The sequence below is a fragment of the Dendropsophus ebraccatus genome, chromosome 13 (assembly GCF_027789765.1).
Source record: "Dendropsophus ebraccatus isolate aDenEbr1 chromosome 13, aDenEbr1.pat, whole genome shotgun sequence".
In the NCBI taxonomy this organism is placed as follows: Eukaryota; Metazoa; Chordata; class Amphibia; order Anura; family Hylidae; genus Dendropsophus; species Dendropsophus ebraccatus.
The window spans coordinates 37,847,674-37,868,143 of NC_091466.1; the positions used below are offsets into that span (position 1 = coordinate 37,847,674).

Genomic DNA, 20,470 nt, shown 5'->3' on the forward strand with positions numbered 1-20,470 from the left:
CGTACAGCCCCCCATAAACTAGTAGGTACTACACTGTATTGCTGGGATTTGTAGTACACTACCCTTTAAGTGATGATCCCTTTGCATGAGACAATTGCCAGATCCTCAAGGATGAAAGTCAAATTCAAAATCAAAACAGCGGTGGGGAGAGAGGTGGTGAGTCACATTATGCAGGGAATGCAGTCAAATTGAAAATTGAAAGGGTGGTGGCGGGGGTAGAAGTCAGTAGTTACGTTATGCAGGGAATGTTACCCCAACTGCTGCAGTCAATTTGAAAATGGAAAGGGTGGTGGCAGGGGTAGAAGTCAGTAGTCACATTATGCAGGGAATGTTACCCCAACTGCTACAGTCAAATTTAAAATCGAAAAAGGTGCTGGGGGTTGTTGGCTACTGCTGGGCCTTAACTGGCACCCATGTAGACTACTGGTGTGCATGCCCTTGCCTAGTTGTTGCTGGGCCTTAACTGGCACCCATGTAGCATACTGGTGGGCCTGCCCTTGCCTCGTTGTTGCTGGGCCTTAACTGGCACCCATGTAGCCTACTGGTGTGCCTGCCCTTGCCTCGTTGTTGCTGGGCCTTAACTGGCACCCATGTAGCCTACTGGTGTGCCTGCCCTTGCCTCGTTGTTGCTGGGCCTTAACTGGCACCCATGTAGACTACTGTGTGCCTGCCCTTGCCGGTAGTGGCCACTTATTTTTTTTTTTATTTTCTAACCTTCAATTTAAATTTTAAAATCAAATCGACTTCAATTAAAGTGCAATTTTCACTGTTCAAAGGAACAGACAGTGATAATGGTGGATCCTAATTTAGCATCCTTGTGTTATCCATTTCAAACCATATGACCTGTGGATGTGAACTTGCGGGGATTCTCTGCTGTCCTTTCATTTTTTAGCTCGGGGCCTCTTAAGAAGACTGTAATGTTATTCTTCGTCCCTACCTCCAAAGAGATGCCTATCACGCACAACTGCATGAGGATGTGAGGCTAAATCTAGCCATAATACGGCTATTTTACTTTTAGGCGCAGCAGCACTGCCGTGGGTAAGCGCCAACAGGCGGTGCTCAAACTACTGAACATTACCTTCTACCTTCCTTGGATGTTTTAGCCGTTTTGAAGGCAGGATTGACCAGGCCTTTTACCAGTAGCTTCTTTCCTTTCTTGGATGTTGTAGTAGCCTTTTTGAAGGCAGGATTGACCAGGTCTTTTTAATACACAGGCTACCGCACTTGCGTCTCTTAGAGACTCTTTAAAGGATTGAAAGTGTATTTGACCAAATTCCGCGGCCTCTTAAGCAGACTGTATTGTTCTCTGTGTCCTCACTGCCATGCTCTGACGTCACACTACGTCTGCGGAGGAGCAGGACTGGTTGCTGGTCGATCGCGGCCCCGCCAACCAGCCAGCTGTTTTATTTTAGTTTTTTTGGTCTAGCTGTAGTCGGGGCCTCACCACTCCCGGTCGAGAGGCATCAGGTGTACCCTTGATGGTCACTGACAGCTGGCCTAGCCAGTTAGCTGTCAGCACCCGAGTTCGTGTGTAATTAGCAGTGAGCCTGGTTGCGTGTGACAAGGGGCGGAACCTGGTGACGGCTCTGCAACTCGGCAGCTTTACACATGTACCATTCCTGGCCCACGTCTTCAACCTAATGTTGCTGCGGTTCCTTAAAGATTACCCCAATGTGGCTGACTTGCTTAACAAGGTGCACAAGGTGAACATGTTGACTATTGCTGGGCCTTAACTGGCAACCATGTTGACTACTGGTGTGCCTGCCCTTGCATCCTTGTTGCTGGTCCTTAACTGGCATCCATGTAGACTGCTGCTGGTCCTTAACTGGCATCCATGTAGACTACTGCTGGTCCTTAACTGGCATCCATGTTGACTACTGGTGTGCCTGCCCTTGCATCCTTGTTGCTGGTCCTTAACTGGCATCCATGTAGACTACTGCTGGGCCTTAACTGGCATCCATGTTGAGTACTGGTGTGCCTGCCCTTGCATCCTTGTTGCTGGTCCTTAACTGGCATCCATGTTGACTACTGGTTTTGGACAACACAGATTATTGGGTGTTCACTCTCCTGGACCCTTGGTAGAAACCGAACTTTTCCACTGTCATTCCTGCCGAGGAACTCATTATGAGAGTGAATCAATATCAACAGGCCCTGGTGCAGAAGCTGAAAATGTACTTCCCATCTGACACCACTAGGGCCAGAGGACGTAGTTCTGTGGGCCAAAGAGCGGGGGAGAGGAGCGGTGGAGCAGGCAGCTTGTCAAGGGGCAAGGGAACACTCTCCAAGGCCTTTGACAGTTTCATGGCACCCCAGCAAGACTATGTCAACCGTCCCCAGTCTAGACAGAGTAGGGGGTAAGCCTTCAGGAAGTGAGGGAGTACCTTGCTGACCATACCACCGTCCTTCACGATCACTCTGCTACCTACAACTACTGGGATTCAAAGCTGGATACGTGGCCCCAACTGGCGCTTTACGCCTTGGAGGTGCTGGCCTGCCCTGCCGCTAGCGTGTTGTCAGAGCGGGTCTTCAGTGCAGCTGGTGCCATCATCACTGATAAGCGCACCCGCCTGTCCACTGACAGCGCTGACAGGCTGACGTTTATAAAAATTAACAAAGCCTGGATTTCACCTGAATCCAACTGTCCACCCGGGGAAAGCAGCTGAACATGAAGATTCTTGGTATCTCCTCTCCTCCTCCTCCTCTTCCTACAATTCTCAGCCAACTGCCAGGTCTTCTTCCGCCATGCAGGGTCTGGCCTAATTATTGGAAGGCTCAATTGATTCCTCACTCCTAATGGTTCTCTGTGTCCTCACTGCCATGCTCTGACGTTACACTACGTCTGCGGAGGAGCGGGACTGGTTGACGGGGGCCCGCCGATCGCGCCCCCGCCAACCAGCCTGCTGTTTTATTTTAAGTTTTTTTGTCTGGCCGTGGCCGGGGCTTCACCACCCCCGGTCGAGAGGCATCAAGTATACCCTTGATGGTGAGTGCTGACTGACAACTGGCCTAGCCAGTTAGCTGTCAGCACCCGGGTTCATGTCCACTACATATCCCAGCCCCTGGACTCCAATTTTTGGGAGTCTCACTTGCTTCCTCACTGACTTGTAATGGTTCTCTGGGTGCTCAATGCCATGCTGCTTCTGGCCTAATTTTTGGGAGGCTCACTTGCTGTATTGGTTATCTGTGTGTCCAAGGCCCTGCTGTGTCTGGCCTAATTTTTGGGAGGCTCAGTTGCTTCCTCACTGACTTGTAATGGTAATCTGTGTGCTCAATGCCATGCTAGGTCTGGTATAATTTTTGGAAGGCTAACTGGCTACCGCTTCTACCTTGTTCACTCTGTCCTCACTGCTATGCTGTGTCAGGCTGAATTTTTGGGTGGTTTATGATAAGCTACCTCTGTTTTAATGGTTCCCTGTGTTCTCAATGCCATGCTGTGTCAGGCTGAGTTTTTGGGTGGTCCCTATGCCTATCTCTGTTTTAACCAGGCTGTTGCACAGAATTAGGCATAATGGTGCCATTAGGCAGCCTCAGAGGCATGCATACATGCTGTCCCTGCTGTTTCCTGTCCATTTCCGTTGTGTTTCCATCAATTTCTGAGGTTGACAGGTTTTCACACGACCACCTCTCTACCGAATTTGAGTCCCCTCAAAAAATGCTTGAGTCTCCCATTGACTTCAATGGGGTTTGTTACTTGAAACGAGCACTCGAGTATCGGGAAATACTCGACTCGAGTAACGAGCACCCGAGCATTTTAGTACTCGCTCATCACTAATCTTGAGCAATTAACAATGTATGTGGCTAATGGCCTGAAGACTCAGAAGGACTACTAGCTACACAAAAAGGCAGTTTGTGTGTACGAAAACCTCCATAGAATTTTGCTCCTGCTAATTTGGCAATGTTATAAAGCATCCAGTGAGATATGCTGTGTTTACACAGACAGATTTATCTGACAGATTTTTTTAAGCCAAACCGGGTAATGGATTAGAAAAGAGGAGAAATCTTAATGTGTCCTTTATGACCTGATCCCTGTTTATAGTCTGTTCCTGGTTTTGGCTTCCAAGATCTGTCAGATAAATCTGTCTGTGTAAACACACCAATACTTACCAACGATATTAGCTCAAATGAGCATTGTTCTGTTTGTATGGTGTAGTCAACATCTAGTTTGTAACTCTGCTACTTGCTTTCATTTTTCTCTGTCTTTCTAGCTGAGTGTTTTCTGTATGTTTGTGTTGACCAACATATGTGATCCTTGCCTTTAATTGGTTTTAATGAATCAGTTTGTAAGTACTGCTGCTCCTCGGGGGGTTTGGTTGCTCAATTGTCCTGCAGGTACTACTACTCCAATTCTTTTGCAGTCATCTTAGTGAATAGTTACTTGTTATTTCGGACTTTTCTCAAGTGATTACTGACGCGTCTTTCTATCCTGCTTTGCTATTAAGACCTGGGGCAACTGACTATGGGAAGCCATTATTAGGACCCCAGGAAGGGGGCTGCTGTAGGTGAATACTAGTTCTGCAGCCTAACAACCTGATAGTTAAGCCAATAAAGCCATTTACAGGATGAGGAGGAGGATGATGATGATGATGATGATGATGATATTAGTTTTAAAACTTACATTCTCTTTTAAATGTGGAACAAAAAATTTACATTGAATTAATTTTCTTCTCCTTTTCATTTTAGTTTGATGGAGCAGCAGGAGATGAAGTCTGCCAAGAAACTGCCAGATTCTGCTCATGCCAGACTATCGCCCTTGACCTTATTAAAATAAAAAAACGCAAAGAAGCTCGTTTTAACCTTTTCATGCAGGTACCGTCAATCTGAGCTCTATTTTCTTTCTTTTCTGTATGTAGTTGTGGGAATTTTATCATCAACAATAGCATCAGTCTTTCACCTCCCAAGTTACATTAATTCTGGTTTTGTCCATATTCTAGGAAGCAGAGAGCAACCCTCAGTGCAGGAGACTTCAGCTGAAAGATCTTATTGTATCAGAGATGCAGAGATTGACAAAATACCCATTGCTTTTGGAAAACATTATCAAACACACAGATGGTAAGAAAATTAAAAGCCAAAAAAACAAAACAAAATCACACCTTGACACTGCTATGGATGCACATAAAGAGTGCTGTCATATTGACTGTCTGCTCCAAATGACAAGTTATAAGTTTATAGTGCGCACTAAGAATCAAACACCCTGACACAATGATGGTTAAGGTGGATCTCCTTTATTCAAAGATGACAGCCAGTTTATATACCCTGGGGGCGTGTATACTTCTACTAAGGCTTGTGTTAGTACTTTATTGGCTGGGGTACAAAAGGAGTTAGTTACGTAGCACTAGTGTTTACTAACGTGAGCTGTAAGGAATGTAAATATCTCTACTTGTTTAGAAGGTCAGCGCCATATTGTAATGGCTGCACTAAATATACAAAATATCACATCCTTAACAGCCCTCCCTTTAAGGCCATTATCAAAAGCAGATGATCTTTATTGCTAGGTCAAAAGGCTAACAATCTGTCCCACAGTGTATGTGTTCTGAGGTCTTCATCACATTAGGGACAACCCATCTCTAGCAGCTACCTCTTAAGGGGCTTATACAAATGAAAGTCAAAAGTCAGATTCTAGTCTATTCTTGTCTAATATGAGATGTATGGGGGTGGCTGCTCTTCTTCTTTGTTCATTGGTGTCAGGGTTTGTTTTCCTTTTAATCGTCTGAGGCAGTGAAATTGGCATACATAGTTGGAGTTGCTTCTTTAACATCTGGGATAGGTATAACATCTTGCTGTTCCTCGACAATGTGTTGTTCTTCCTCCTGGAAACATATCTATAAGCATCAAGTTAGTTTCAACCCCTGAAGTTAGTGGAAAATAAAAATTGGGCTTAATCCCCGGATAGTTCAGTAGATATGTTACTGGTGAAGGATATATATGATGTGTTGTCTGAGCAGAGACTGGTTACCAGTAGTGTGTAATAAGGGTCTGTTCTGAGTAAAGTCGTTGTAAGTGACATAGGAGAAGATTCATTTGTTTGCTAATAACTAGAGATGAGCGAACATGCTCGTCCAAGCTTGGTACTCGATCGAGTATTGGGGTACTCGATGGTACTCGTTACTCGGATGAGCATCTTGCGATACTCGAGAAAATCTCATCATGCGTTTCCTGTAAGTTTGGGAGCTATTTCTCAGCCAATAAACATGCAGGAGACTCTTTGGTACATCCTGCGATCATGTGGGACCCATACATGTCGATAGCAGTGATTGGTTGGCCAGATCAGTTGACCCTGCCATAAAAAAAAGTGCAGCCGGTAGTGCTCGATTCAGACGCATGCTGTGAGAGATTAGGGACAGAGCTGCTGCTGGGAGAGCGTCAGTGTAGGATTTAGCATTCCAGTAGGCAGGGAATACTAACATTACAAATAAACATCCCTTTTAAGGGCTTCAAATCGTTTTTTAATAGTATTACTACAGACTGCTGGCTGGGACTTGCAGTGCTGCTACCACGATTTCAGCAGCACACTGTGGTGATTGGCTGCTGGCATTATGTGTTGCATACAGACTAGGGATGAGCTAACTTTTGAAAAGTTCGGTTTGGGTTCGATCCCCTGAACTTTCCTGAAGTTCGGATTCGTACGAACCAAACCTAAAACGAAGCTTGCAATAACGGCTAAATAATTGCAGCTACAATAGTGAGTCAAATAGGGTATAGTTTTGTTTCGTTGCAGTTGCTATTACAATGAAAAAAGTGAAAAAAATCTAAGTAGAAAAATAGTGGGAAAATTTTTTTCCCGCCAACAATGCCGATTTCTCTAATAGTTAATATTTAATTAATAAAACAAAGTTTTGTTCTTCAAAAGATGTTTTGGTTGTTCAATAGCTTAATTAAAACTAATCAATGCTTTTGCAATTAAATATACTGTTAATAAAAAAAATGAATATATAAATAAATGTGTGTATATATAGGCTGGGTTCACACTACGTATATTTCAGTCAGTATATGTATATTTCAGTCAGTATATTTCAGTCAGTATTGCAACCAAAACCAGGAGTGGATTAAAAACACAGAAAGGATCTGTTCACACAATGTTGAAATTGAGTGGATGGCTGCCATTTAATGGCAAATATTTGCTGTTATTTTAGAACAACGGCTGTTATATTGAAACAATGGCAGTTATTTACTGTTATATGGCGGCCATCCACTCAATTTCAACATTGTGTGAACAGATCCTTTCTGCGTTTTCAATCCACTCCTGGTTTTGGTTGCAGTACTGACTGAAATATATGTAGTGTGAACATAGCCATAATATAAATATATAAGCAAATAACTGTTTGCAGAACGGCACTGTGCGGCTCAGAGGCTCAGGTAGGGTGCACAGCCTCACGGTCCCAGACCCAGGTCCCGAAGGTGATTAGCAAAATATAGGAAAAGGTGGCACTCCAATTTTAGTGAATAAAAGTGGTTTAGTTTATTCACCCAGTATGCAACGTTTCAATCTTCTCAGTGAGATCTTTGTCAAGCAATGATTGCTTGACAAAGATCTCATTGAGAAGATTGAAACTTTGCATGCTGGGTAATATAAATATATATTTACAGTATATTTAATTGAAAAAATCTTTGATTTATTTTAATAATGCTATTGAACAACCAAAATATCTTTCTTAGAACAGGCTTTAATAATTAAATATTAACAATTACAGGAACCTGTATTAAAGGGAACCAATCACATGAAAAATCGATATAAAGGCAATAATCAGTGCTTATACCCCCTCTAACACACTTCCCACACATGTATCTATAGCAGCTGCCCCTGCCCCACACACCCCAAAATCATACTTTGATCTTGTCCCCGCCGTATGCAAATCCCAGGAAGGTAGTCATGTGGGCGTTTGTTCAGATCAAGTAGTCACAGCCTCGGGGGGCGGGGTATCGCTGTAATCAAGCCTCTATGGGCGTCATACACAGCCCCCTGACACTGCATCATCATAGGGGGCGGGGCCTGGACTGTGTAACTGAGATACAGCACAGCGGCTGCCTATCCTCCCTGCACTCTGTCTGTATGTGTGACCTGTCCTCTCATACAGGCTGCTGCTGCTGCTGTACTCAGCGTCTCTGTATGAAGGATCTTAGCCCAGCTGAAGCCAGCACAAGCCAAAGCAGTGTTATTCTTTTGCTGGTGGCTACACAAGGGTTAAAATCCTTCATTCCGGGACGCTCCTATCCCCCCTCCCCCTCCTCTCCTTCCACATGTTCTTTTGTGCTGCTCCATCGTCCTGTGACAGCAGCGGCTTCCTCCTCTCCTATGACCGGTCCTCCTCCTGTGTGGCTGCAGCACTCTCTGTCTCTTATCTCCCTCTCTGACAGCATCGCTGGATGTCAGGGAGAGAGACAGACCGGCACCTGAGGAAAGAGGGGGAGGGGGGATAGGAGCGTCCCGGAATGAAGGATTTTAACCCTTGTGTAGCCACCAGCAAAAGAATAACACTGCTTTGGCTTGTGCTGGCTTCAGCTGGGCTAAGATCCTTCATACAGAGATGCTGAGTACAGTAGCAGCAGCAGCCTGTATGAGAGGACAGGTCACACATACAGACAGAGTGCAGGGAGGATAGGCAGCTGCTGTGCTGTATCTCAGTTACACAGTCCCAGGCCCCGCCCCCTATGATGATGCAGTGTCAGGGGGCTGTGTATGACGCCCATAGAGGCGTGGTTACAGCGATACCCCGCCCCCGAGGCTGTGACTACTTGATCTAAACGAACGCCCACATGACTACCTTCCTGGGATTTGCATATGGCGGGGACAAGATCAAAGTATGATTTTGGGGTGTGTGGGGCAGGGGCAGCTGCTATATATATATGTGTGGGAAGTGTGTTAGAGGGGGTATAAGCACAGATTATTGCCTTTATATCGATTTTTCATGTGATTGGTTCCCTTTAAAGCCGGCAATTCCTATTGCTGATAATAAAGTAAAATGTAATACTTAATTGATCATTTACTTTAATTAAAACAGCAAATGTTTCTTCTAATTATGCTATTTTTTTTTATCACAATAGCAAAATTAGAAGAAACATTTAAACTTATATTAAAAACTAAAGTCTGTCCTCTAGGTCGTGATTTGTATAATGACTAAATTAACTTACATTCAAAACACCACTATTAGAATGTGACAAGTTATATTGTATTTATAATCAAATCATTAAAACATTAAGAACAACATGACTGAAACATTCATAAATTATTTGAAAAGTATGTAAATTGAAAAAATAAAAGTAAAAATAAAACTAATACTGCATAAGGAGTCATATACCAGGGGAATTAATTGCTTTTAGTAAATGAAGACAAGTAGTCCAAGTTCTGCTAGTGTTTAAAAGTTACTTGCAATTCGGGAGTATAACTCCCATCATGGTAGTCAGTGTAGGCAAATGATGGGAACGTAGTCCCAAATCGGCAAATTCATGAGAGAACAGCACAGGATCAGAACGGCCCGATGTGTAGCAGTTATGTTGGTAAAGTTTCTGCCAGTAACTGGCAGTAAAAAGCTAATTTCTGCGCCTTCTCCCAGGGGCGCAATCATGAGAAATCTCCCTCATTATCCTCTACATAAGTATAAGGCCCTCTACCAATTCCAGGATTAAAAGAATTTGACAATTGTGTTCTTTATTTCACTTAGTATGGGATTTCCAAGGGTATCTTCACACCAGGTGTCAAATAAATAAATAGGTGTCAGCCTCACACAGCTATACCCCAAACTATGTATTAATTACATATGCATGATGTGTATTTTAAATATTTGTTCACATTTCCACCATGTCCAAGTATTGGATATAATTCCACCAAATTAAATCCGTTTATTGGTTTATGGGATCTATGACATACTTATGTGATCGGCACCATTCAAAAAACATACAGTAATACACGTGGAAACGTAGAAAGTGTTCATAAGTAAATCCGATTCTATCAAATATAAGAGGAGCCACATATGTGAGAAGCCATACACATGCTGAATGCATGAATGTGGAAAATGTTCTATATTTCAAATCGTACATTGTATTTCACTCCAATCAATTATTGATTCTACTATCAAGCTACCCTCAATATAGGTCTTATGTATTGCTTTACACTGTATAGAGCACTTTACACTGTACTACCATCATAAGCTCCCGTGTATATCAAACACCACAACGCCTATGTTCATTACACATTAACTACTGGTCAGATTGTTAACTGATGCCACATATTATCAACTAAGGTTATACTCTACACACCCACATACCATATACACCCTCAATTTTATATAGTCTGTTACAGACCCCCATACTCTATAATCACAACACACATCTGGGACAATACCCAGATTGGTTTGTTGTTTGTACAAACCTCACTATTTATAATACATTTTAAACAATACGTTCCTCCCAAAACACAGATGAATTACAAATCTGAACATTTATATATATATATATATATATATATATATATATATATATATATATTTATTTATTTGTATACTCTACACATTTATGATTTATGGATTCCCAACATACCCCTAAACCTTAGTTTAGTGCGTTCCTTATAATTACACATTCATTCACACACATTCATTCTATAAATCAAACGCCAAATAGCGCTGAAGGCGCTTGCCAGCCACCAAGGATACACTGGGCAGGAACCCCCCTACCAAACCCGATTCAGCTTGAGACCGGTAACGCCGGAAGGGTAAGAGGTGTATACTACACCAAATCCTCTATATCGCGAAGTGCTACATGCATCTTTGTTTTCAATACAAGTAGCGATCTGAAAGAGACACTAACCGATACCCTGCATAAAGTAACGATCTAAAGACCTACAGAGTGACACTCTACATTAAAGAAGCCAATGCTTAGACTTCCGGTTCCGGTGCGCGGATGGTGGTAGCGTGAGGGAGCAGCTCCGTCCCGGACCCTGACATATATCCGCTCCTCCCGCACAGTTACCTTTCAAAGTGGGATCCTTAGTGAGAGAAGGACCCACGGACATCATTGTCTCCCGATGGAGAAGTTTGTGCAGCGGGAAGGAGATCCGACACAGGCAGCAGCACTACAGCAGCGCACCAAGACTAAGTCCAAGATGGCACCGAATGCCGCTGACCCCGAGGGGCCATCGGCTCCTATGACACAGCTCTCTGCCTCACAGGCTCTCGAAGTGGTTGTGGACGACATGGGAGACACCCTCATACCGGGCTTGCAGCTTTCATGTAAGTCTTTTGCCATAGAAGTGGCAAAAATCCTTGGCCCAGACCTCAGAGCCTCCCTGGAGACAACCATTACCTCAGCCCTGACACAGATGCACGGGGAGATAGAAAAGCATACAGGGCAGATTTCTGACTTGGGGGAGAGACTGGATGCAGTAGAATCAGAACTAACATATGCAAAGGCAAAACTGCAGCAGTCGGCCCGCATAATTAAAACTTTACAAGACAAAACTGAAGACTTAGAAAACCGCTCCAGAAGGCGCAATTTGCGGATTGTCGGTCTACCAGAATCCATTGCAATTACATGCCTTCACAAAATCTGCGCTGAGGAGTTACCTCAGGCTTTGGGAATGGCTGCAGTATGCACGGTGGAGAGGGCTCACAGGCTAGGTCCGCCCCGCGCCCCAGCTACCAACAACTCTCAGCCCAAACCTTCCGGGCCGACGGTACTTCTGAGATCTTCCACAATCCAGATGATGCAGCGCATTTCGTCGGTATAAAGACAACGACTGCACCACAAGATACTTCCAAGCGTCGCAGGCTAAATAGCCCTCCAGCCTCCCAAGACTCGATGGACTGAATTCCCTATCTATTACATAAGTATTGGTTGCTCCATTTTGTGATATTTATAACTTTATATATAATTTTTGTGCACTCTTATAGGGCTAGGTAACATGTTATAGCTAGGTTATATTCTCTAGAATGGGTATGTTTAGAACCCGTGTGTGTTCCCTACTCAGCATGTGCCCTTTAATGCGGCCTTTTGGCTTACTGTATATGTCCACTGCATTGCTATAGGACCTTTCTGTCAGGGGACGGCTAGGGGCGTTTCATGACAGCTCTTGACCCATTATGCTATACGTAAGAGTGGGTATGCGAGGCCCACTCTGGTTCCGCGAAAAAAGGGGAGTCTCAGAGAATAACTTTTCTCGCTGTGTTAGCAGTTTTGCTTTTCTTATGTTTTTCAGGTGTTTTTTTGTTTATGTAATTGATTCAGTCCAGTCCACGAAGTTGCCAATCCGGTACGCACTATATTACCCTCTGTCTCTTTCGCAGTCTGGTTTGGATATACTAGACGTCTCACTCTATCCCTTACATCCACCATGGTATTGCTAATATGAACATCATAACATGGAAAGTGAAGGGACTGCGATCCTCATCTAAGAGAATTAAAGTTTTAGGTCATCTCCGTCGCTTAAAAGCGGATATTGCCATGCTGCAGGAGACCCATTTAACAGAGGCGGACTTCTTCCGCATGAATAGATTGTGGGTGGGTGAGACGTTTGGTTACCCAACTGTGGAGAACAAGGGAGGAACATTGACATTGTTGCATAAAAATCTCCGTTATTCTGTTATTAACCCCTTAACGACATCGGGCGTAAACTTACGCCCTCGCGCCCTGGTACTTGGCGCATCAGGGCGTAAATTTACGCCCGATGTTTCCCCGATCGCTGCGTGTTCGCACACAGCGATCGGGGAAGATGGCCTGCTATAAATCATAGCAGGCCATCTTAGCTTCACGGCACGGGGGGTGGTTAACACCCCCCGTGCTTACGATCGCCGCTATAGGCTGATCAATTCAGATCAGCCAATAGCGGCGATCGGAACCTTTCCGGGTCATCGGCGACCCGATGACCCGGAAAAAAATGGCGGTCGGTGCTGTCCGAGGACGGCACCGACCGCCATTACTGTAAAAAGTAATGGTGATCGCCGTGCCACCGGCCCGATCGCCGTGAACGGCCGCCCGGCCGTTCACGGCGATCGGGCCAGTGGCACGGCGATCAGAGTCCCACAAAATAGTAAATACCTGCCCTGGACCCCTCAGCTAGGTAGCTGAGGGGTCCAGAGCAGGTATTTGTACATTACTCACCTGTCCCGGGCTCCTGATCGGCGTCTTCCGGGTTCGCGGCGTCCTCGTCTTCGTTCGGGTCTTCTGCTTCCTCCGTGACGTCACGTTCGGCTTCTCTCGGCTATTTTCGGCTCCAGCTTCGGCCTTTTCCGTATTTTGCGCTCTGCTGCCCTCTAGCGGCTGATATGTGTAATACACTTATCAGCAGCTACAGGGATGTTCAGAATGTAGAATTTTTTTTTTTTTTTTTTTTCAAATTTTTTTTTTTCTATTTTCCGCACCCTATCGCCGCTGAGTGTTGATCAGCATTGCACGAAAGTGCGCTGCTAATCAGCAACTCCTCCTTTTTGGCGTAGGGTGTTTTTTTTCTATATTCTACTGCCACGGTCTACTGATAAGTGCCGCACATAAGTGCGGCATATATCAGCAACTCCTTTGTTGGCGTAGTTTTTTTTTTTTATACTTACTGTAAAAAAACACGTAAAAAACACTACATTACACCACACTACATTGAATAAAGTTTGACACTACACCACTACATACCCCATATACTAGTCCCCATATAAAGATGGCCCCCAGGGTGTTTTCGGCGTCAGAGGGATACGTTATTATTGCCTCCGACACCGAAACAGCCAGTGAGGATGAATGGGGGGATCCTTCTTTCCTCCATTCATCCTCATCATCCTCATCATCCAGTGACGTGTCTGGGGGTAGCGTAGCGTACGCTGCCCCCCAGACACGTCTTTTCTGCCAGTACCGTCCCAATAAGAGATGACGGTATGGTGTGAAATTCTACAAACTCTGTGAGCGTACCTCAGGGTACTCTTACAGATTTAGGCTGGGTTCACACTATGTATATTTGAGGCTGTATTTGGTCCTCATGTCAGGTCCTCATAGCAACCAAAACCAGGAGTGGATTGAAAACACAGAAAGGATCTGTTCACACAATGTTGAAATTGAGTGGATGGCCGCCATCTAACAGTAAATAACGGCCATTATTTCAATACCACAGCCGTTGTTTTAAAATAACAGCAAATATTTGCCATTAAATGATGGCCATCCACTCAATTACAACATTATGTGAACAGAGCCTTTCTGTGTTTTCAATCCACTCCTGGTTTTGGTTGGTATACAGCCTCACAAATACAGCCTCAAATATACATAGTGTGAACCCAGCCTAAGGGTACGTGCACACTGCGGAATGGCAAAGGATAACCCTTCGTGCATTCCGCAGCTGGCACCTGCCGGCGGACTGATGCGGGCGCATGTCTCCACCCGTGTCATAGACTCCATGTTATGCACGGGCGGATTCCATCGTCCGTCCAAAGAATGAATACGTTGGACGGAGAGCGGAATCCGCCCGTGCATAGAATGGAGTCTATGACACGGATGGAGACGTGCGCCCGCATCAGTCCGCCGGTGGGTGCCAACTGCGGAATGCACGAAGGGTTATCTGTCGCGATTCCGCAGTGTGCACGTACCCTTAGAGTGTATGTAGGAAGGGACACCCCAGATGCCCCCACAATGCCCCCCCCATCCTCGGAGTTAGTGGGGAGATCATCCGGGAACTGATCTTCCCACTGCTGGATAAAGGTCACCACCACCTGTACGGGGATAACTTTTATACCAGCACCCCCTCTTCCGGTCCCTCGCTGCCCGAGCTACTGTAGCTTGCGGCACGATACGAAAATATCAGAAGTAGTAATAGCGCCCTAATATTTAGCAGCCATGGAGCGGACCCAGCGCTTCTGGATATGAAGGACCCCGTATGGCACCAGGACAACATTTTCCAGGTGACGTCCCCCACACTGGAAAACAGGAGACCCCAGAAGAAGTGCAGAGTGTGACGTAACAGGGGGATCAGGAGGGACACCATTTTCCAGTGTGACACCTGTCCTGATCCCCCCGGCCTCTGCATACTGGATCGCTTCAAGGTGTACCACACGTCATTGGGGTTCTACATTATCTAAATTCTGTCCCTTATTCCTATTTCAGGGGTCACGTTGATCCAGGGATTATTCTGATCGCCATTATGGAGTCGGGAAGGAATTTTTCCCTGTGATGAGGCTACTATCGTCTGCCTCACGAGGGTTTTTTGCCTTCCTCTGGATCAACACAGGTTGAATTTGATGGACACCTGTCATTTTCAACCTTATAGACTAATAATTGCCCTAATACCCCCAAAATAAATTAGAATGGTCCCGTTTCCCCAGCTAAGTAGGTATGGCCGCCATTCCCATTAGAGGATGCCATGATGCAATTACAAAGCCTCTGTGCGGCCAGGACAGTAGAAACCCCCCACAAGTGACCCCATTCTGGAAACTACACCCCATAAGGAATCTAACAAGGGGGGCAGCGGGGATATGGCCCCCTGGTGACGGCCACATTTGGGACGTGAAAATGAAAAAAATGGTATTTTTTATTTTCTCGGCACATGTTCTACGTAAGTGCCCGTCACCAGTGGGGTCCATATGCTCACTGCACCCCTTGTTAGATTCCTTATGGGGTGTAGTTTCCAGAATGTGGTCACTTGTCGGGGGTTTCTACTGACCTGGCAGCACAGGAGCTTTGTAATTGCGACATGGCCTCCATCCTCCATTCCAGCCTCTAAATGGCGCTCTGTCCCTTTGGTGACTTGCCCTGTGCCCATATAGCACATTATGCCCACATGTGGGGTATTTACGTACTCAGGGGAAACTACCCTACACGTTTTGTGTTCATTTTCTTTTTTAACCCCTTGTGGAAATGGAAAAAAATCAAGGCTAGACCAACATTTAGTGTAATTTTTGTAAAATTTTTACTCTAAATCATTAATCTTGTCATGATTTTTTCATTTTCACAAGGGGTTAAAAGATAAAAAAAAACATTTAATGTGTAGCGCAATTTCCCCTGAGTACGGAAATACCCCACATGTGGACATAAAGCGCCATGCGGGTGCAGGGTAAGCCTCCAAAGAGAAGGAGCGCCATTTCGTTTTTGAAGGCTGGATTTGGATGGAATGGATTTCGAGGGGCCATGTTGCATTCAAAAGGCCCCTGTGTTGCCAAGACAGTTGAAACCCCCCACAAGTGACCCCATTATGGAAACTGCACCCCTCAAGGAATGTAACAAGGGGTGTAGTGAGCATATGGACCCTACTGGTGACGGACACAAATGTGGAACAATGTGGCGTGAAAATGAAATATTAAATTTTTTACACTATAATGTTGGTTTAGCCTTGAATTTATCATTTTCACAAGGGGTTAAAAGAGGAAAAAAAAACAAAATGTGTAGAGCAATTTCCCCCGAGTCCGTAAATACCCCACATGTGGACATAAAGCGCCATGTGGGCGCAGGGCAAGCCTCCGAAGGGAAGGAGCGCCATTTGGATTTTGGAGGTTGGATTTGGCTAGAATGGATGATGAACGCCATGTCGCATTTACAGAGCCCTCGTGCTGCCAAAACACTGGAAACCCCCCACAAGTGACCCCATTCTGGAAACTGCACCCCTCAGGGAATCTAACAAGGGGTGCAGTGAGGATATGGACCCCTTGATGACGGGCACATTTGTGCCATGAAAGTGAAAAAATGAAATTTTTCCCTTTCACGTCACATTGTTCCACATTTGTGCCCGTCACCAGTGGGGTCCATATGCTCACTGAACCCCTTGTTAGATTCCTTGAGGGGTGTAGTTTCCAGAATGGAGTCACTTGTGGGGGGTTTCCAGTGTCTTGGCAGCACGAGGGCTCTGTAAATGCGACATGGCCCTTGAAATCCTTTTCAGTAAAATTCAGCTTCCAAAAGCCAATTGGCGCTCCTTCCCTTTGGAGGCTCGTCCTGCGCCCCCTTGGCACTTTATCGCCACATGTGGGGTATTTCCGTACTCGGGAGAAACTGCGCTACACATTTTTTGTCTTTTTTTCCCTCTTATCCCTTTAAGAAAATGAAAAATTGAAGGCTAGAACAACATTTTAGTGTAAAAAAATTTTTTTTCTTTTTTCAAGCCATATTGTTCTGAAAATCTGTGAAGCACCTGTGGGGTCCAGATGCTCACCGCACCCCTTGTTACATTCCTTGAGGGGTGTAGTTTTCTAAATGGTGTCCCTTTAGGGGTGTTTTTTAGGTTTTGGCACCCCAGAGCCTCTGCCAACCTGAAGTGGTACAGTCAAAAATGACCAAATATAACGGAGGCGTTGAAATATTCACTAGGCGCTCCTTTATATCTGAGGCTTGTGGTTGCGTCAAATAGCGCAATAGGGTCACATATGGGGTATTTCTATAAACTGCAGAAAAGGGACAATTATTGGGGTGCATTTCTCTGGTAATAGGTTTATAATTATGAAAAATATTGGATTACAATAAAATCTCTGCACAGAAAATTAAAATTTTCAAATTTCTTACACACTTGGCTTTTATTTCTGTGACTCCCCTAAAGGGTTAAAACACTTTCTGGATATGCTTTTGCAGAGTGTGGGGGGGTGCAGTTTCTGAAATGGGGTGCTTTGTGGGGCTTTCTAACATACAGGCCCCTCAAATACACTTTAAACCTGAACAGGTCCCTAAAAATATCTGATTTTGAAATTTTACTGAAAATTTGGAAATTTGCTGCTAATGTTTTAAGCTCCCTATTGTCTAAAAAAAATGAAAGATAGTTTAATAAATGAATAAATTTAATAAATAGTTTAATAACATAAAGTAGACATGTTGCTAATGCTATTTAATATATAATTTATGTGGTATAACCACTTTCTGTATACGCAAAAAAGTTTCAAAGTTGGAAAAATGCATTTTTTCACATTTTTTCACATTATTTGGTTTTTTTTCATAAAGATTTGTTATGAGTATCGACTCCAATTTACCAGAAATGTAAAGTACAATATGTCACGAGAAAACAATCTCAGAATCAGCCGGATAGGTAAAAGCATCCCGAAGTTATTAATGAATAAAGTGACACTGGTCATATTCATAAAATTTGTCTCTGTCATTAAGGCCATTTCAGGCTCTGTCCTTAAGGGGTTAAGCAAACTCAGGATGTAGAAGGGAGGTTACATACGATTTTATTAGATACACCATCCGGTAGACTTTCTCTGTATAACATTTATGCACCTAACTCAAACAGGCGCCCGTTTTTTCAGAAGGTGGAATCTACTTTATTACAGGATGGTGAGTCCGGTAAAATACTGGGTGGGGACTTCAACTCCGTAGTCAACACAGACGAGGACCGTAAAAGGTCAAAGGTGGTGTCCAGTACCAGTGGGCAGGCTGATTTATACGTTCAACCCCTGATGACCTCTAATTCATTGATAGATGTGTGGCGTCATCTCTCCCCTGCGGAAAGAGAATTTACTTATTTCTCCCATGCCAGGGATGCCTGGTCCCGCTTGGACTTTTTTCTCATCTCTTCTTCTCTCCTAGATAAAACTACCGAGACACACATCCATGACCTGGTCATATCGGACCATGCGCTAGTGAGCGTTAGTCTCAGAGAGGACATCCCCAGAAGAGTGGACAGATTGTGGCGATTTCCAACTTATTTAGCAGGTGACACTGAATTCCAACAACTCCTACAACACTGGTGGCAGAACACACATCAGACCCGGTTTTGTTTTGGGAGGCATCCAAGGCAGTTATAAGGGGTAGAATAATAGCATATGTAACGGCTTACAAAAAAAAGCCTCACAGGCTTATAAAGACACTACCTCGGCCCTTAGACTTTCTTATACTAGGTTTCTGTCTGCCCCTACCCAAGATAACAAAGATTCTTGGACTTCAGCTAAGCAGAATTTTGATATAGCACAAGACCGTCTGGAAAATATACGCAGAGACCAGCTTAATGCTGAACTCTTATAAGTTTGGCAATAAAGCCGGTAAAATGCTGGCAAACTTGGCTAGGGGTAGACGTAAACCCGAGCATATCGGCTCACTCAGAGACAATTCAGGGGTGTTGCACAAGGAGCCGAAAGCCATTTCTGGAATCCTTAAGGATTTCTACAAGAACCTATACTCACAGGGGCCACTAGACTTAGATGCAGGGGCACGCTTCCTGGCCTCTCTAAACTTGCCCAAACTCACTGAAGAAGCTCTAGCAACATTGAATGCACCCATCTCGCCTGAGGAGGTCACGACCACTATAAAGTCTCTACACAACCACAAAGCTTCGGGCCCTGACGGACTCTCGGGTGAATATTATAAGATACTCCTAGACCACTCCTCAAAGGCGTTGGTGGATCTATTCAATGCCATTTTCATAGATGGGAAAAAACTAGCATCGGGTGACGTGGCCCATATTAAGGTCCTTCACAAACCGGGCAAAGACCCACATCTCCCTGAATCTTACAGGCCAATATCTTTGATAAACCAGGACATTAAACTTTTATCCAAGATATTGGCCTCTAGATTAGGCCTTCTGCTGCCGAGCTTTGTCACCGGACGGTCTGCTGTCACAAACATACGGACTGTACTAGCTGTCCAGACGGCTGTTTGCAATCGCGCTTACTCCAGCCAGGCCCCGTCTCTCTTTGTGGTGGATGCCGAGAAAGCTTTTGACAACGTCAGCTGGGCCTGGCTGGATTTAGCCCTAGATAAATTTGACATCCAGGGTAACTTTTGTGGGTTCGTAAAAACGATATACTCATCTCCCAAAGCCAGGATCCACACACAAGGGACCCTGTCTGAGGCCTTTCCCCTTCAGAAGGGCACCAGGCAGGGATGCCCGCTTTCCCCACTATTGTTTAACCTGGCCATAGAGCCCCTGGCTCACCATCTCATCCACTCTGACACGTATAGGGGGATAAGCACAGGAAATCAGGAGGTGAAACTTGCGTGTTTTGCCGATGACACCCTTATATTCTTGGAATCACCCAGGGAGCATCTGGCGCCACTCCTCGACACTATCAGTCATTTCGGGGCATTTTCGGGATACAAAATAAACGTAGGGAAATGCCAACTCCTGCCCCTAAATTGTAATCTAAATGACCGAGACATACCCTCTCCCATATTAGTGAATCATTCACACATAACCTATTTAGGCATCAAAATAGGTAAGACGCCACTATCACTGTATAATCTTAACTACCCCCCACTTATCAATAAAATAGAACACAAGCTGACACGATGGACATCCCTACCTCTTTCACTCTTGGGCCGGATACACCTGTTGAAAATGATGTCCTTCCCCAAATTGCTCTATCCTATGCAAACGATTCCCCTTCTCATAAGACACGTAGACCATAATAAATTACGAAGTATATTCAATAAATTCATATGGAATGGCAAAAGGCCTCGCATTTCCTATGAGACTTTGTGTTTGCCCAAGAGTGATGGAGGTACCCAACTGTCCCATATCAGGTTGTACAATCTAGCAGCCATGTTCAGACATGTAAGGGATTGGCTACACCAAACGAGTCGTCACTCCAACTACACTCTG

At 44.7% G+C, this 20,470-nt stretch overlaps 1 protein-coding gene across 6 annotated transcripts in view; it reads left to right on the forward strand.

The window, feature by feature from the left end:
* ARHGEF11 (Rho guanine nucleotide exchange factor 11) overlaps positions 1-20,470 on the forward strand; it is a 630,876-nt gene that overhangs the window by 350,557 nt on the left and 259,849 nt on the right. For all 6 annotated transcript variants that reach the window (XM_069949394.1, XM_069949398.1, XM_069949396.1 and 3 more), the window contains 2 exons: positions 4,681-4,806; positions 4,932-5,049. In XM_069949394.1, the coding sequence (XP_069805495.1) occupies positions 4,681-4,806; positions 4,932-5,049 (244 nt within the window). The remainder of the gene's footprint in view (positions 1-4,680; positions 4,807-4,931; positions 5,050-20,470) is intronic.